We start from the raw sequence: 15,904 nt of genomic DNA, 5'->3' as shown, positions 1-15,904 counted from the left end.
CACACATCAGAAGAAAGTGACAGAAGAGAGCTGCTTTACTTTTAGAAATGTCCAACTTTTTGACATTTAGAAATGTCAGAGCCACGGGATACCTTTACAGGCCCAGATGTCCTAGCTCAGTCTAATGGGATACTGCTCCCTTTGTCTACTCGTTCCTTCTCCAGATCCTCGGTTCCTGTTGGAGCTTGCCTACAAAGCAGTGGTTAGGTGTCTGTCATCACTGGGCTCTAATGGCAACTCAACCCCATGAAAGCTATGTAGCCTTAGGTAGTTACTCTCAGCAGTTAATCAACAGGGGATGGTACATCTCAGTATTGTTGTGAATATTTGAGGAATATTCAAGTAAACACAAACCACAGAGTCAGCTACAGGGTGGGCACTCAATAAATGTTAATTTCCATTTCTACTGACTCCTCCCTTCCCACAAGCCCTGGTTGTCCATGAAATTAATTTCACCTGCTTAAACAACGGAATTTACCTGGTCACCTCTGTGAGATTGAATAACTGTGATATTGCCATTCTCATTAACACTGTATAGCACTATCTGGCCCGTATAATTTGCTCGAGGAGCACCAGCAACAAAGTGGACACTGTTCCCAGTAGAAATTGAAGCCACAGAGTAACCTAGGAGAGAAGGGGTTACAGAGTAGGTACTGTTGAATATCTTGGCCAGATAAGCTTGTGAAGCTAGCAGAGATGATCAGAGGTCCCTTTTGTTAGTGTGACGCAAAGCTGCTCATGCTCCTGAGTATAACATGAAGGTCACATCCTCTTCCTTTTTCTAAGATGAACTGCTTGTGCACTTTGGCTGGAAACTCTGCCTGTGGAGGTGGAACATGTCCCCATAAAGCTGACCCTAGATTCTGCATTGTCCTCACCAGCTCCTTATGAACCTGACACTCAACAAATATTTGAGAATGAATAAATAAGTGAATTTAAAAGGTGGAAATTTGCACAGTGGGAAGAACATAGGCTTTAGAGTCAGTCTCCAGTTCAAAGTTTGGACTTGCCACTTGTTAAGTTTTTTGTCTTTGAGCAAGTAATTAACCTCTTTGGAAAGGTAAAATGAGGATAGTAGTACTCCCTTCAAAGGATAGTTGGAAGTATTTAAATATTATGTAGATAGAATAGCCAACTCAGGGACTGCCCCATAGTAGGTGCTCAAAATTGGTGACTACCTATTACATGAACAAAAACACTGGAGACTCCAAATTGATGTAAGACTACCACTTACAGTTTTGACTTTTACATACTATTTCTATTTTGGAGAAACACAGTCATGTCCCAGGATTAACAACTGCTGGAACAACCAGAAGAGATTAACGAGTCTAACATGCAGTGTTTCATTAAGTAGTTATGGGCCTGACTGGCAAAGAGGCAGCTGAAATATGTGTAATTAGATGACAGCTCAAGTGCTTTGCTGAACTGATCCTGAAATCCAACAAGAGACTAGTTTAAAGGAAGCAACTTAAATGTGCTGAGCCAAGTGCTGGTAGGTCTTACCTAAATATGAACTGTGATTTCTGTCTTGCAGAATTTGTTCAAACGCTTGTTTAGAAAAGATCAGATGTCCATGAGGTGTCTTCTGGACCACAGTCCCACTCCAGTCGTAAGCTCCTACTGCACCCAGCATCAGAATATTCTGTAATAATTGAAAAATGAGAAGCCTTAAACCACCTGTAAGGCATAAGAGTGTCGGGTGGGCAAAACATCGAAACAAATGGTCTAAATTTAAAGGAGAAAAAAATAAACAAAACTAAGCATGATGAAGCAAAATATACATGAATTGCTTAGAAAAGAGAGACAACAGGTCAAAAATGGAATCACCTGTGCCAAGTCTACATCATCAAACCCAGACCATACCTAACCTAACTGCAACTTCAACCTCTCCCAGGAAGGTCATCTTAAATGTCACTTTGGAATTCCCTGGTCAGCACTAGTGAGATAATCACCTGAGGGACCCCTTCTGTCCCCTATGTGAAGGTGACTGTGCCTGAAACAGTCTGACCATTTCCCCTTCTGCCCATAAAAGCCTTCCATTTTCTACAGCCCCTTAGAGCATCTTTCTGTTTGCTTAATGAAATGCTGCCCAATTCATGAATCATGGTGGTGGTTTAGTCGCTAAGTCATGTATGTCTCTTACAACCCCATGGACTGTAGACTGCCAGGCTCCTTTGTCCATGGAATTTTCCAGGCAAGAATACTGGAGTGGGTTGCCATTTCCTTCTCTAGGGGATCTTCCTGACCCAGGGATCAAACTTATGTCTCCAGCATTGCAGGCAGATTCTTTACCAACTGAGTTATGAGAGAATCCCATGAATCACTGAATAAAGCCAATTAGATCTACAGATTCACTCAGCTGAATTTTGGTTTTTTAACAGATTGTATGTTGATATATCTCCAAATTGTTTTGATACATTTTGTGCTGGAAAAGAAGCCTTCCCATGGGCTATATTACTTTGGGCTTTGCTTAGTACAACACATTTTGAAGATAAATCTGTACTACAGTACAGGAGGGGCACACAGCCATCTTCCAATTTCCATGCAAAGGCGCACATCTGCAAATGCTGAGCAATTGTAAGCCTTTAGAAAGGAGTCAAGAAGGGAGCCTCTGGCCTAACGTGTTCCTAAGAAGAGCTCAGGCTATGAGACACGCTCAAGAAACAGAAAGTACTGCTGCCAGAGGAAGAGAGGTGGGCACTGTTCCCCCAGGCCCATGTGGTGGCCCTCTTCTGACCTGATTTATCTTCAACTTCCCTCCTCTTTCTCCTTTTAAACACTTTATTTATTTTTTGGCGGTGCTGGGTCTTCATTGCGGTGTGTGGTTCTCGCTAGTTGTGGTGCACAGGCTTAGCTTCCCTGTGGCATGTGTGGTCTAAGTTCCTCAACCAGGGATTGAACCCACATCCCCTGCACTGGAAGGCAAATTCTTAACCACTGGACCACCAGAGAAGTCCCTTCCCTCTTTCTTCTTAACTCCTTCTCACACATTCCTCTCTCTCCTATCCCATCTATTTGTGAATGGCACAGCTACAGAAAGCAATTGAAGATATGATATTTCATCTATGGGAAGAAAAACAGCCATTGGTCAGCACCAGTGGGGAGGCCCAGAGAGGACAGCCCACTCGGGATTGGCTCAAAACCCAATCTGAATATTCAAAGCTATAAGTCATCGCAGGAAGCAGATGGTCAGGATGGGACTTGTTTTTAAATTTTTTTAAAAATTAATTAATCAACTGATTAACTAATTAGTTAATTATTTTATTTATTTTGGCTGTGTTAGGTCAAGTTGTGGCTAGATCTTTGGCTGCTGCACGCAGACTCTCTAGCTGTGGCATTCGGGCTCTCTAGTTGTGGTGGGAGGGCTTAGCTGCTCCAGGACAAGTGAGATCTTAGTTCCCTAATCAGGGATTGAACTCATGTCCTCTGCATTGCAAGGAGTATTCTTAACCACTGGACCACCAGGGAAGTTCTTATTTACAAGTTTTTGCTCTTAGAAAATATCAGAGATGCAACTTTGGGGTTTTGCTGTTATTGTTTAAAATGTATTTTCTTGAAGTCTAGTTGACTTACAACATCATATTAATTTCTGCTGTACGGCAAAGTGATCCCATTATATAGACATTATTTTCCATATTCTTCTCCATTATGGTTTTCAAGGTATGATTTTGGAATGAAAAATACAAAGCCATTTAAAAAAAATAGGGAATTAAATGTGTCCCATTCTGAAGACAAGAGACCATGAAATTATGTGAATGATTGTCATAAATCCTGGACTCTGAAATCTGGGTGCAGGAAGGGGCTTCAGGGACTATACAAAATTTCAGGAAATTGTGTGAAAAATTCTTTGTGTGGGTTCACTGACATTTTTTCTGAGGGAAAGACCATAACTTTTAGGAGCATCTCTTAACGATTGGTGATCCAGAAAATGTTAGCACCTTTTATTCTACAAACAAACAAACTAACAAAAAAACTGACCCTGGGCCTTTATTCAGCCAGTCAAATCCTGTTCCCTGAGTATTTCCCAGGGTTACCTGTCTCCTTGCCTCTTTTACTTTTACTACTGTTGCACTCATATCCTGAGTAGGATTAGAATCAGAGACCTGTGAGACGGATGTCTCTGAGAAAAAATGGACTTCCTTGAGCTAAGATGTCCCATCTCACTCTTTCCCTAACTCCTGACTTTTTCAACATTTTTCTGTCTCTGCTGTTAAAAAACAGATATTCAAATAACTCAGAATTCAACCATGACAGTGATGATAAGAGTTTGTGTTTTATTTTTTTTTTTAAGAGTTTGTGTTTTAAACAAACTTTTCCAGCAGTTGATGATATAAAGAAAATTCCTACAGTAATAATAACTTGAGTTAATATACTGCCTGTCCCCTGGAGCACTCAAAGGCTTTCTTGTATATTATCATTTTTTTCCATTAAAAAAAATCCCTGTAAAATAGGGTAGGGAAGGCATTATTAACCTCTGTTTTTTAGATGATAAGCCAGCAGCACAAAGAATCTAAATGACTGTGACTAGGAGTGAGAACTGCTGATCACTAGATGGCTGTTCTTCCCATTTCAGGACAAGGCTACTGGGTCCAGAAGTGTCAAGGCAAATGACAGCATGCCTGGAAGTTATCTGATATACACACATTTTGAGGGGAGTATTCCGCGCTGAATCCCACTTGTGACATTTCCATTTGGAAGTTGTCTCCTCCTTGAACTGTACCTGGGAAATAGCAGTTTCAAAAATTATATCACTGTTACCGATTTTAAATCAAAATTTCAAACACGGGTGCCTACACACACATACACACACACGCATGGTTCTGATGTCCACTCAAAAGTACAGAGCTACCAGATTCTGGGAGGGAGGAATCTCTAGGGAAGTGTTCTAACACATGCAGAAACCCATGATGCTTCCCAGGTAGTATCTGAAGTTGGCATTAATCTTGATTGTGGATTAATGTATTTATTGGTATACTATGAAATTCCTGACATCAAGAAACACTCAACATAGGGGATGAGGTAAGATGAAAACTGACACGATTATCTTTTCTTTTTTAAAATGATTGTTACTTGCTAAAGACCTAACTGAATTTTTAGCTTTTAAATATTGGTACTAATAAATGCACATATATCTCAGATATAGTTAGAGGAGCCAAGCAATTGATCTGTGGTGAAGACAGTGTTGAGAGATATTTGGATTCAGCTTCAGGAACCAGGATTCAAGATTGAGTAGGAATGTTACCAATTTGGAGGTTGGTCCAAGTTCTGCATATGTGCTTACCTCTGACACTAGCACCCTAAGATTCATTTAGAACTCTTTTTCCATATAGTGCAGCCAAAGTGGTTACATTTCACTAATCTTCACAAAAAGGAAAGTTTGTGGACTGTCACATTAATGTAGAGAAGAATAAAAATGTTTGGATAGATGCTTCCCATGGATAATCAGGAGATAAAGATTTGACTATAGGGATTAATACTTAATCTATCAAGAGATAAAGATTTGACTATAAGGATTAATAACTAATCTATGCAATCCCTTTGATCATAGCAGATGCTCAATAAAATATTCACTTCATTGCTGAGAGTTATTTGGGTTAACCATCAGGAACTACGATTTGCATCACGTAGGACTTTTTACCAACTGAGAATTGTTTTCTAGTCCTCCTTAAAGTGAGGTCTTAAACAATATGATATTTCTACAGCGACTAGACCTCCCCAGCCACAGAAGTAAATTATTATATATCTGGTAAATGTTTCCTCAAAATCTGAACTATTAAAAATCTTCACTGTATTTTCTAACCTAAAAAGTATACATACTTACTGCAAACAAATTTAAGAATTTCAGTGTAAATTATGGAAGCAGAATAAAAAGGTAAAACTATTTATGATTATAATAGATGGTACTACATTGCTGCTCCCAAAGATTATACAATTTATAATCTTATCAATAGTATATGAGCTTCTGTGCTTATCCATAATCTCCCCAAGATTAAACATTACTAATCTTTGTTGTCTTTTAGGCACAAAAAAACATTGACTTAATTTAAAGTTTAAAATAATTAAAAATTGGGAACATTTTCCTTTGTTTATTGACATTTGTATGAGGCTTCCCTGGTGGCTCAGATGGTAAAGCATCTGCCTGGATGCTTTACCTGCGGGAGACTCGGATTCGACCCCTGGGTTGGGAAGATCCCCTGAAGAAGGAAATGGCAACCCACTCCAGTACTCTTGCCTGGAAGGCTACAGTCCATGGGGTTGCAAAGAGTCGGACACAACTGAGCAGCTTTACTTTACTTACTTTACTTTATAAGCTATGTATTCATCATTCTTTACTTTTCTTATTGATGCTATTTATGAGTTCTCTTTGTATAAGGTATATGTGAAGTGAAAGTTGCTCAGTTGTGTCTGACTCTTTGCGACCCCATGGACTATACAGTCCATGGAATTCTCCAGACCAGAATACTGGAGTGAGTAGCCTTTCCCTTCTCCAGGGGATCTTCCCAACCAAGGGATTGAACACAGGTCTCTCCTATGGCAGGCAGATTCTTTACCAGCTGAGCCACAAGGGAAGCCAATTAATTAAAAGAGCACGTGGTAATAAAGAATTTTTTAAGGTTTTTAAAGAACATTTAACTTTATTTTTTAAATTTTTATTGGAGTATAGTTGATTGTAATATCATGTTAGTTTCTGCTATACAGCGAAGTGATTTAGTTATACAGATATGTACTCTTCTTTAGATTCTTTTCCCCTATAGGCTATTACAGAGTATTGAATAGAGTTCCCTGTGCTCTACAGTAGGCCTTTATTGTCTATTTTATAGACAGTAATGTGTATATGTTAGTTCCGATCCCCCAGTTTATCCCTTCTGTTCCCCTTATATGCTGGTAACCGTAAGTTTGTATCCTTGAAAAAAGTTTTTGAAAGAAAATTCTGAGGAGTTCTTTTACCTTCAATGCTGAAAATTTGTTCTCCTATTGTCCCAGCCTTTTCTAGTAGATCAGCTTCATCAGAGACATTGAAAAAGTGTCTTTCTGTTGGAATACTGGCAATTGCTTTAATTTCTTTTATTAAATTTTTAGTATCCAGGGCGTTTCTGTTTAAGTACCCAAGAACCTTGAAAACAGAGGAAGAGAGGAGACGGCCATCAGTGCTGTACTTTAATTTTCCTGTTAATATTTTCTAGACTTTTTTTTTTTAACACAATAGGCCTTTTGGAGAAGTAAAACAAGCAACACTTCCATATCGGTTGGCAGGACTCAGAGTTAGCAAGATGCTGAGGTAGAGTAAAAATATTCTTTTATATGAAGCTATGACCAGGCAATTAGAAAGTATAGTCTTAAAGCAATATTTCCCTATGAACTGAAAGACCAGTAAAAAGAAAAGCCACTTACTGCTATGCCAAACCTCAGTATATTGTCTTTGTTACATTGATCAATCACAGCTTTCAACTTTGAACCATCATGGGATTCACCATCAGTTACAACCACCATAACTTTGGTAGCACCTGGTCGTCCACCAGCAGCCGTTGAATAAGCGGTATCTCTGTGACAGATAAAATAAAAACTCACTATCGATGGATAAAGTTAATACATGGACCTCTGGTTAGAAAAGTTACTATGAAACTGACTTCTTTGAATATAACCTATTGCGACTTAGAATTGATCTATCAGTTCTGGTGACATCTTAACTATATTATATTTGTAGTTTGTAGAAACACATACAAGAATGTAAATCTCACTTGGCATTAAAAATAGCTCCCATGGTTTTCATAGTGTGTGGGTATGTATATTCACATCAGGAATCCTTAGAATTATCCTCTGCTAAGAAAATTAAACTTATTAAAACTAATCAAGAGCAAAGATAATTAATTTTTGTCATAAATTTTACTCATTGGATCTGCATTTTTCCAATAACAAATTGCATTTTTAAAAGTAATAAATATATGTGGTAAAAGAAATCTAAAGCATTTGGAAAGCTATAAAACAAAAATTTTACATCAAGCCACTATTTCAAAGGTAATCACTATTATCAGTTTGTTTCCTTCTAGAAAATGTTGTATATAGAGCATATATGCAAAATTTACTCCTTAAACTTTTATATGGGGACATATTCTATACAGTGGTTTTTCATTTTGATGGAGATCAGCACATATAGAACTCTCCTTTTTGTGTTTAATTGATTTATAAATTTTCATTTTAAAAATGCTCATTTTATACAATTTTAGAGATAAGTTTCCATTTACAGTTATTATAAAATATTGACTGTATTCTCCTTGTTGTATTACATCCTTGAGCCTGTGTTATACCCAATAATTTGTGCCTCCCACGTCCCCACCTTTATATTGCACCCCACCACTCCACTGGTAATCACTAGTTTAGAACTCTCCTTTTTAATGGCTATGCAATATTTCATTGCTTTGAGGAACCATAGTTTACTTAATCAACTCCCCATTATTATGCATTTAGGCCATTTTTGGTTTTACAAATAATGCTATAATGAATGTCCTCGTGTATATATCTTGGCATACTTTTTCAAATGCATCAGTAGGATAAAATCTTGGCACTGAAATTATTTGGACAAAGGATTTACACATTTCAAATTTTGATAAATATAGTACTAAATTGTTCTTCAAACTTCTTCCAATTTATACTTCCATCAGTGTACAAGAATGTAATTTTCCCCATCTTCTTTCCCTAACAACGAGGACAATTAACTTTTAATCTGGGATACTCTTATAAGTGAGAAATAATATATTATTGTTGTTTTATTATGTACTTTTTAACTATGACGAATGACGAGTGTTTTTATGTTTATTAGCCATTTATATTTCTTTTTTCATGAACTCTTGATTTTTCTTTAGATTTGCTCATTTTTGTTTTTCATCATTTTCCTGATCAGTAAAATTTCTGTTTATAAAGAAAATTACCCTTTGTCATATATGTTGTAAATAACTTTTTCAGCTCATTAATCATTTTTAAAATTTTAGTGATATTAATACTGTGCAGAAATTTTATATTTTTGTATAATCAAATCCATTACTTTTTGTGTCTGTGTCTTTCATATTTGACATGTGATTTTAAAAGGGCCTTATCTATAAGACTTTTATCATCAGCCAAGTTTTTTCATAGTCCTTTAGTTGTTTCATTTTCTTAGATTTAAACTGGTGATCAGTTGAAATTTGTTTTGATTCAACGAGCAGGGATTCAGCTTTTGGTTAACCAGGTGTCCAATAATTTTTTTCCTGTCTATTGGATTGTCTTGTTGCACATTCTTTCTGGTGTCATCATATAGGTTTACCACCACCACTTATATGATGAGAATTTAAGGTCTATATTTGCTTCCATTCATCCCTCCCATCTTCAAGTTCGTGTATTCAATGCACTGAATATTTTCACCTGAAAGTGTATGGAGTTCTTTAATTCAACTTGTTTAAAACTGAGAATATCAGTTTATTTCCTAAAGCTTTTCTGTATTCTATATAGCAGAATATAGAAATATTGAAAAATAGTTCCTATTTCTCAACCAAATTTGAATTCTTATACTCACATCAAATAATTTTTTAAGTGAATTATACTCTTTATGACATATAGTAGAGCTCATGTCTGATTATAAGTTGGCCGAGGGTAGAAACTATGCCTCGTTTAGTTTTGATGACCTGTGTGTGTTAAGTTGCTTTAGCCAAGTCCGACTCTTTGAGACCCTGTTTCCATAGCCTGTCCATGGGCTCCTATGTCCATGGGATTCTCTAGGCAAGAAAACTGGAGTGGGTTGCCATTCCCTTCTCCAGAGGCTCTTCCCAACCCAGGGATTGAACCCAAGTCTCTTATATCTCCTGCATGGGCAGGTAGGTTCTTTGCCACTAGCGTCATCTGGGAAGCTCATGATTATCTGCAGGGCTTGGAACAATAAATTTTAACTTTAGGCACCAAATCAAATTAGATCAATAGAAAATGGAAACGTTTACTGAAGGAGTATCAGAATTCTATTTGGTGTTGTAAAGAAACAGATCAAGAATGAGGAGAAAGAAGAAGAAAGAGAAAAAGAATTAGATGTAATTAAATTCTGGAATGAATGAGTAAAAAGTTAGGTGGTTCTCCTCACAATGGAAAGACTCCTGTTAGCTTGGAAAATAATGGTGAGGGAGGGATGACAGGGAGAAAAACAAAGTTTTGAAAAGACCATAAAATCCCATTTTCTCAGAAAGTTTCTGTTCTCCCTAAAAGGAAGCTTGCCAGGCCCCTAGGCTCTTTCCAGGGAAAAATGCCACACCCACATTCCCTTCTAAAAATAAAGGCTCTTTACTGTTTCTAACTCCTAGGAGGCCATTTTTCTACGTCATCTTAGTCCTCCCCTCAGCCTGCTTTACTGAACCAAGAAGGGTACTTAGCATAATAGCTACGGCCAGCAGCCGATGAGGTAGCTGGACTCCAAAGCACAGCTTAATGGGGACACACAAAAAATTAGCCAAACCAATCATATCTTCTCTTGTAGGGAATCTACTCTTAAGACATATGGGGAGAGTCAGCAGTTGACAGAAGCAGCAACTAGAACACAGAATGTCCTGAAAAAAGAAAGGACAGATATTACAGGAAATTCAGAAATAGAAAGGGCAAGATGTGGTGACTGGCCAGATATGTGACCTAAAGAGGAGTAGAAAGAATAAAAAAAAACTATTAAGTTTACAGTCTGAATAACAAGGGGAAAAGGCGGACAATGAATCAAAATGGCAGAGTCACGAGGAGGGGAAGGGAAAAGCACAGGGCCAGTTTAGGATGTACTCAGTCTGACAAGTGAGCCAGCACTTCAAATCAGCATCAGCTGGACACCCGTGTGAATTCCGAGAGAGGTCAGGGCTGACGACATAGCTGTGGGGTAAGCCAGGCAGGGCTGATGGCTCACGTAACCTGAGAGTGGATACAACACCTAAGAAAAAAAGGGTTATGAAAGAAGGACTCTGTTTAATGAAGAAAAACTAGAAAAGAAGCCAGTGAAGAGGCAAACTTGTTGACAAAAGTTGCCAGGTTTTCTGGAAGTGTGTGGTGTCAAGGCACCTGGGGTAGAAACAGCACTGCGTGCTCATTATTGTCAAATGATAAGGGAAGCTAAAGAGGATGAGGCTTGAGGCAAAACCACATTTACAGGGTGGCAGAGTCATATGTTTCAAGGATATGAAGGAAGGAACATAGATTCTTCTTTTAAGGGATTATGGCAGTGGAAGGAAGGCACAACCAGATGGCAAAGGGCAAAAAGTAGGTTTAAAGGAAGATGAACTTACTGTTCTCATTTATATTTTTTAAACAATATGAGAATGTTTAGCACCTTTTTGGTAAAGGTATCTGATCAAATCAGAGTGAAGATGAAGGTCAGCAGTGCTAAGAAAATAGAGACACTGAGCTAAGAATTAGGAGTGTTATATAGTTATGAAATTACCCCAGACAGTAGTTAGCAGAATGAGTCCTTCAATTCAGACTCCTATGTCATTAACACTTAAGATTCTACGGCCCTTCTTAATTTGGTTGAAGTGTCCCATAGCTCAAGTTGTTTGTGGTCTTAATAAATAGTAACAAAAATTTGCAGATTGCTCCATTTCCAACTTAACCAAAGGTCTTTTAATCTCATTTTATTTACTTCATATAAAATATTAAAAATCTTATAAAAGTCACAGAAATCAAAGATTTAAAAATTTTATTCCCTTCTGCCTTCTCAAAGTGTTCAAGTAAAAGAATGTTCAGACTTGTCTATTCTACTAGTTCTGATTTAAGTGTAGGTATTGCATATTTGGGTTTCCCACATGGTGCAGTAGTAAAGAATCTGCCTGCCAATGCAGGAGATGCAAGAGACGTGGGTTCAATCCCTGGGTTGGGAAGATACCTTGGAGGAGGAAATGGCAACCCACTCCAGTATTCTTGCCTGGAGAATCCTATGGACAGAGGAGCCTGGTAGGCTACAGTCCACGGGGCTGCAAAGAGTTGGACACAACTGAGCAACTGAGTATGCACGCACCATATATTTTATATTTTTCTTTGTCTTTTCTTACTTATGAGCACTTCTATTTTATCAACATATTGACCTATTAGCATCATGACTTACCGTGCATACTGAATTGCTTTGAAGGTATTTGTAAGGTCTCCACCATATTGGAATGTCTGCGATGTTGCTTTAATCATTTCATCTTTGGATTTAAAAGTATTCAGGTTAAACACAACTCTTGGATTATTGGCATATTGAATTAACCCCATCTTTAAGAGAAAAGAAGTTTATTACAGGTTTGTTGTTGTTATAAATCATTCCTATGTAACCAATATAAGAAAAATCAGAAGTGCATTTATACACGGGCTGATAGCTTAAGGAAATCATTTCCAACTTTTTTCTTAAGAATAATTATTTTTCTTCCAATAGGATAACTTCCCTGTCAGAGGTCATCAGTGTACAGCAGTGGGACTTATTGACAAGCATGATAATGTGCCATTTATGTGCCATATGGTTCTCAAGAATAATAGCTGCAGCTTTTAAAGCACTGCCATATGGATGAATAGTAGAATAAAGTTCATAACAGGAAGATTTAAATAGATTTTTCTAGTTACAAAAGGATATATATATGTCAACCATTACAAGCAATCATGGATGGAACATAACATCTCATCAATTGAGGATAATTATCTAATAAACAAAGAAGTATAGTTGAATACTAAGAAAAGTGACTGCTAATCAGTGCAGTCAGTATAAATGTCTTCACTGTGCTGGATTTCCTTCATCACAGACGTTAGAAAGGAAGCTGCTATATGTGTGTTTGGGACAGGACATTTCTGGTCTTCAGGGAGAATGCCACTGGAGGGTCTTATTTGGAAGAACCGAGAGGTAGAACAACTTCTGAACAAGACGTTTGAGCACATACCAGAATCCTTTAGATCAAGGAGGTCAAACACTTTGGTTAATGTCCTTGTACTCAGCACTGAGATCACTCTCTATGCCTAGGATTTGGGGCTTCCAGAATAGGAAGTGGTTATAAGGGAATCAGTGGTAAAGAGTTGCTGAAAATAGAGGCCAGTGTGTAAGGAAGGTGGATAGGGCAAGGCGTGGATTTCTGAGACCAATCAGCTGCTTTTGCCAGGAAGGCAGTTAACCAGCCTTCCTGGGAAAATCACCAAAAAAATATGATATTGTTGAACTCCTCTCTTCAAGGTAAGATGTAAGACTTGAGAGAGAGAGGAAAGGATCAAAAATAACTCTAAGAATCTCAAAATCTAAGCTGAGAGGAAGAGACTGGTGACCCCTGACACAGCCCCACAACTTCTGTGTGAGAGGGAGGAAGGTGGAAGAGAAGATGTGGTAGATTAGGGCTTACAGAAAGGTCACATTTAGGTTCAGAGAAAAGATGCTGAGTAAAACCACCTTTAGAGATGAAGAAGATGCATTGGGGTTGCAAGATAGAAGAGGAAGGTTAGCAATTCCCCACGGAAACCATTAAACACAGTAAGTCATGTTACAGGGGTAATTCATTTAGAGACAGAAAATAAACAGATACAGATGAAAACTTCTCTTATGAGGGGCTTTAACAGTGATGTTCTCTAGAAACCAGTATGATACTTAGTTTTATTTAACAGAATTTTCAGTGAAAGCCCACAGTGAAACCTTCAAAGTTTTGACAGATATTAATATCCTCTTGGTATTGAAAAGCAATGTCAATGGGGAAAACATGCAATGGTATTTTACAATACTATACAGAGATGCAGAAAGGCAAATTTAAATGTAGAGAAGGGCAAAGCATTTAGGGAAAAGTGTTCCAATAACTGTTAGGCCCTGTAGCATCAGATGCAACACAGGAACTGGTAACTCTGTGGACTGGTTCCTATTGATATTGGTTCAATGTTTTCCTACAACCAGGACAGCCCAGAAAATGGCAGATGCAACAAGAAAGAAAGAAATAACCCAAAACTTTAAAAATGCTATTCAGTGTTATAAAAGCAGCACCTTTCTGCTCCTTAATTTTGGTTGCCTACCACAGGAAGGCAACCAAAGCACTTCCCTGGTGGCTCAGATGGTAAACCATCTGCCTGCAATGCGGGACACCCAGGTTTGATCCCTGGGTCGGGAAGATCCCCTGGAGAAGGAAATGGCAACCCACTCCAGTATTCTTGCCTGGAGAATGCCATGGATGGAGGAGCCTGGGAGGCTACAGTCCATGGGGTCGCAAAGAGTCGGACACGACTGAGAGACTTCACTTTCTTTCACCATAGAAAGAAAAAAAACCAAAGATTCTTTAAAACATAAAGCTACACAAAACTATTAAAAGGATTTCTGTAAAAAATGGAAGTTTAGCCTCGACTATGATACTGAAGTGAAAGTCGCTCAGTCATTGCAACCCCAAAGGACTACACAGTCCATGGAATTCTCTAGGCCAGAATACTGGAGTGGGTAGTCTTTCCTTTCTCCAGGGGATCTTCCCAACCCAGGGACTGAACCCAGGTCTCCCACGTTGCAGGCAGATTCTTTACCAGTTGAGCCACAAGGGAAGCCCAAGAATACTGGAGTGGGTAGCCTTTCCCTTCTCCAAAGGAACTTCCCATCCCAGGAATTGAACGGGGGTCTCCTGCATTGCAGGCAGATTCTTTGCCAACTGAGCTACGACAGAAATATGCTGTCTGAACTTATTTATAAAAATCCTAGAATTCAAAGATAATTTTTTCACCAGTAAAAAGAGAAAGTTATCATTACTAGTCCAAGTGTGTGTAAAAAATACATTATGGATTTTTAAGTGTATTGATTAGTGCATGAGTTAGTGGAAGAAAAAATTAGCAACGAAAGATAAATTAAGAAGCTATGTCACATATCCGATGCCTGTGTCCGAAATAGGAAACCATGCTTAAAGACCAGCATTAGGCAAAGTTACGATAGAATAATTCAATGTGGCACAAATTTCAATTAACTTTTAAGATTACCATTAAATGCCTTTAATATGGGGATTGGACAAATGCAAAGATGAAGACTGACCTCATCTCTAGTAATATTTTCTCAGAAAGAAAGCTGTGGGTTAGGGTCTATATAAAGGATGTCCATACCTGTGTCTTTGTGGGGCCTATATCTAGGCCTTGTACAAATTTTTCCAAAAAGTTCTTTACTGCATCCCAAGGATAAATACTGTTTGATTCATCACATACAACCACAACATCTATGAAGGAAGGGCAGGCTACATAGGAAATGATAAAAGAAACATATTTCCATAGGTAAGACAAAAGTCACATCCACATGAAAATGAGACAGAGTAAAAGAGAATGGCACTTGCTGATACATTTTCCCCTCTTTTAAATCAAGGCATTGCTCAGACCCTTGGCACATTCATCACTTACTCTGAACTGCAGGCGCAAAGCTGGTCCTCAACTGAAAATCGGGACTGACATCAGAGCACACCCCAGTTGTGTAATACTGACTTCCGCACTGCTGTGCCCACAGGGGACCACAGGTCTTCAAAAAACGAGAACAATGACAAAACACATCGGAAATGTTAACCTTCCACCTCGCCGTTTGTGAAGCTCAGGAATCATTTCTAAGACACTAGGAATCATCAGCTCTTGAAACTAACAGGTCAACAGCGCCTTTGAGGGAAAGTGCACTGGAGCCCAAAGAGGGGAAGGAGAGGGTGGCAGATGTGTTGTGCCCGGTGGCAAGGGTCTCGGGGACAGGGACACTGGGACTGTCGGTGCAGGGAGGAGCCCATCAGGTCACCCACCAAATTAGAGAAGAGGGGTGCTGTCCTTCCAGAGAACAACCTGGAGAAAAAAGGGGCCAAGTTCATTTTTTGTCTCTCAGCTAACTGGGTCTCACCTGCCTCATCTATAAAATGAGGATGATCAGACCTCCTAACTTAAGGCTGTTTTGAAGACAAAATGAGTCTATGTCTATGAA

The 15,904-nt window shown here is 38.5% G+C and overlaps 1 protein-coding gene across 1 annotated transcript in view; it reads right to left on the bottom strand.

Annotated features, from left to right (window-relative positions):
- Positions 1-15,904, bottom strand: part of ITGA2 (integrin subunit alpha 2) — a 105,973-nt gene that overhangs the window by 37,197 nt on the left and 52,872 nt on the right. The window contains exons 5-12 of the mRNA XM_020880338.2: positions 15,349-15,463; positions 15,061-15,188; positions 12,092-12,240; positions 7,393-7,543; positions 6,949-7,114; positions 4,644-4,720; positions 1,504-1,642; positions 479-624 (exon numbers count right to left, since the gene is read on the bottom strand). Of these exons, the coding sequence (XP_020735997.2) occupies positions 479-624; positions 1,504-1,642; positions 4,644-4,720; positions 6,949-7,114; positions 7,393-7,543; positions 12,092-12,240; positions 15,061-15,188; positions 15,349-15,463 (1,071 nt within the window). The remainder of the gene's footprint in view (positions 1-478; positions 625-1,503; positions 1,643-4,643; positions 4,721-6,948; positions 7,115-7,392; positions 7,544-12,091; positions 12,241-15,060; positions 15,189-15,348; positions 15,464-15,904) is intronic.

Source organism: Odocoileus virginianus, chromosome 14 (assembly GCF_023699985.2).
Source record: "Odocoileus virginianus isolate 20LAN1187 ecotype Illinois chromosome 14, Ovbor_1.2, whole genome shotgun sequence".
Classification (NCBI taxonomy): domain Eukaryota; kingdom Metazoa; phylum Chordata; class Mammalia; order Artiodactyla; family Cervidae; genus Odocoileus; species Odocoileus virginianus.
The sequence above is the reverse complement of the archived record's forward strand: the minus strand, read 5'-3'. Positions and strand labels throughout refer to the sequence as shown.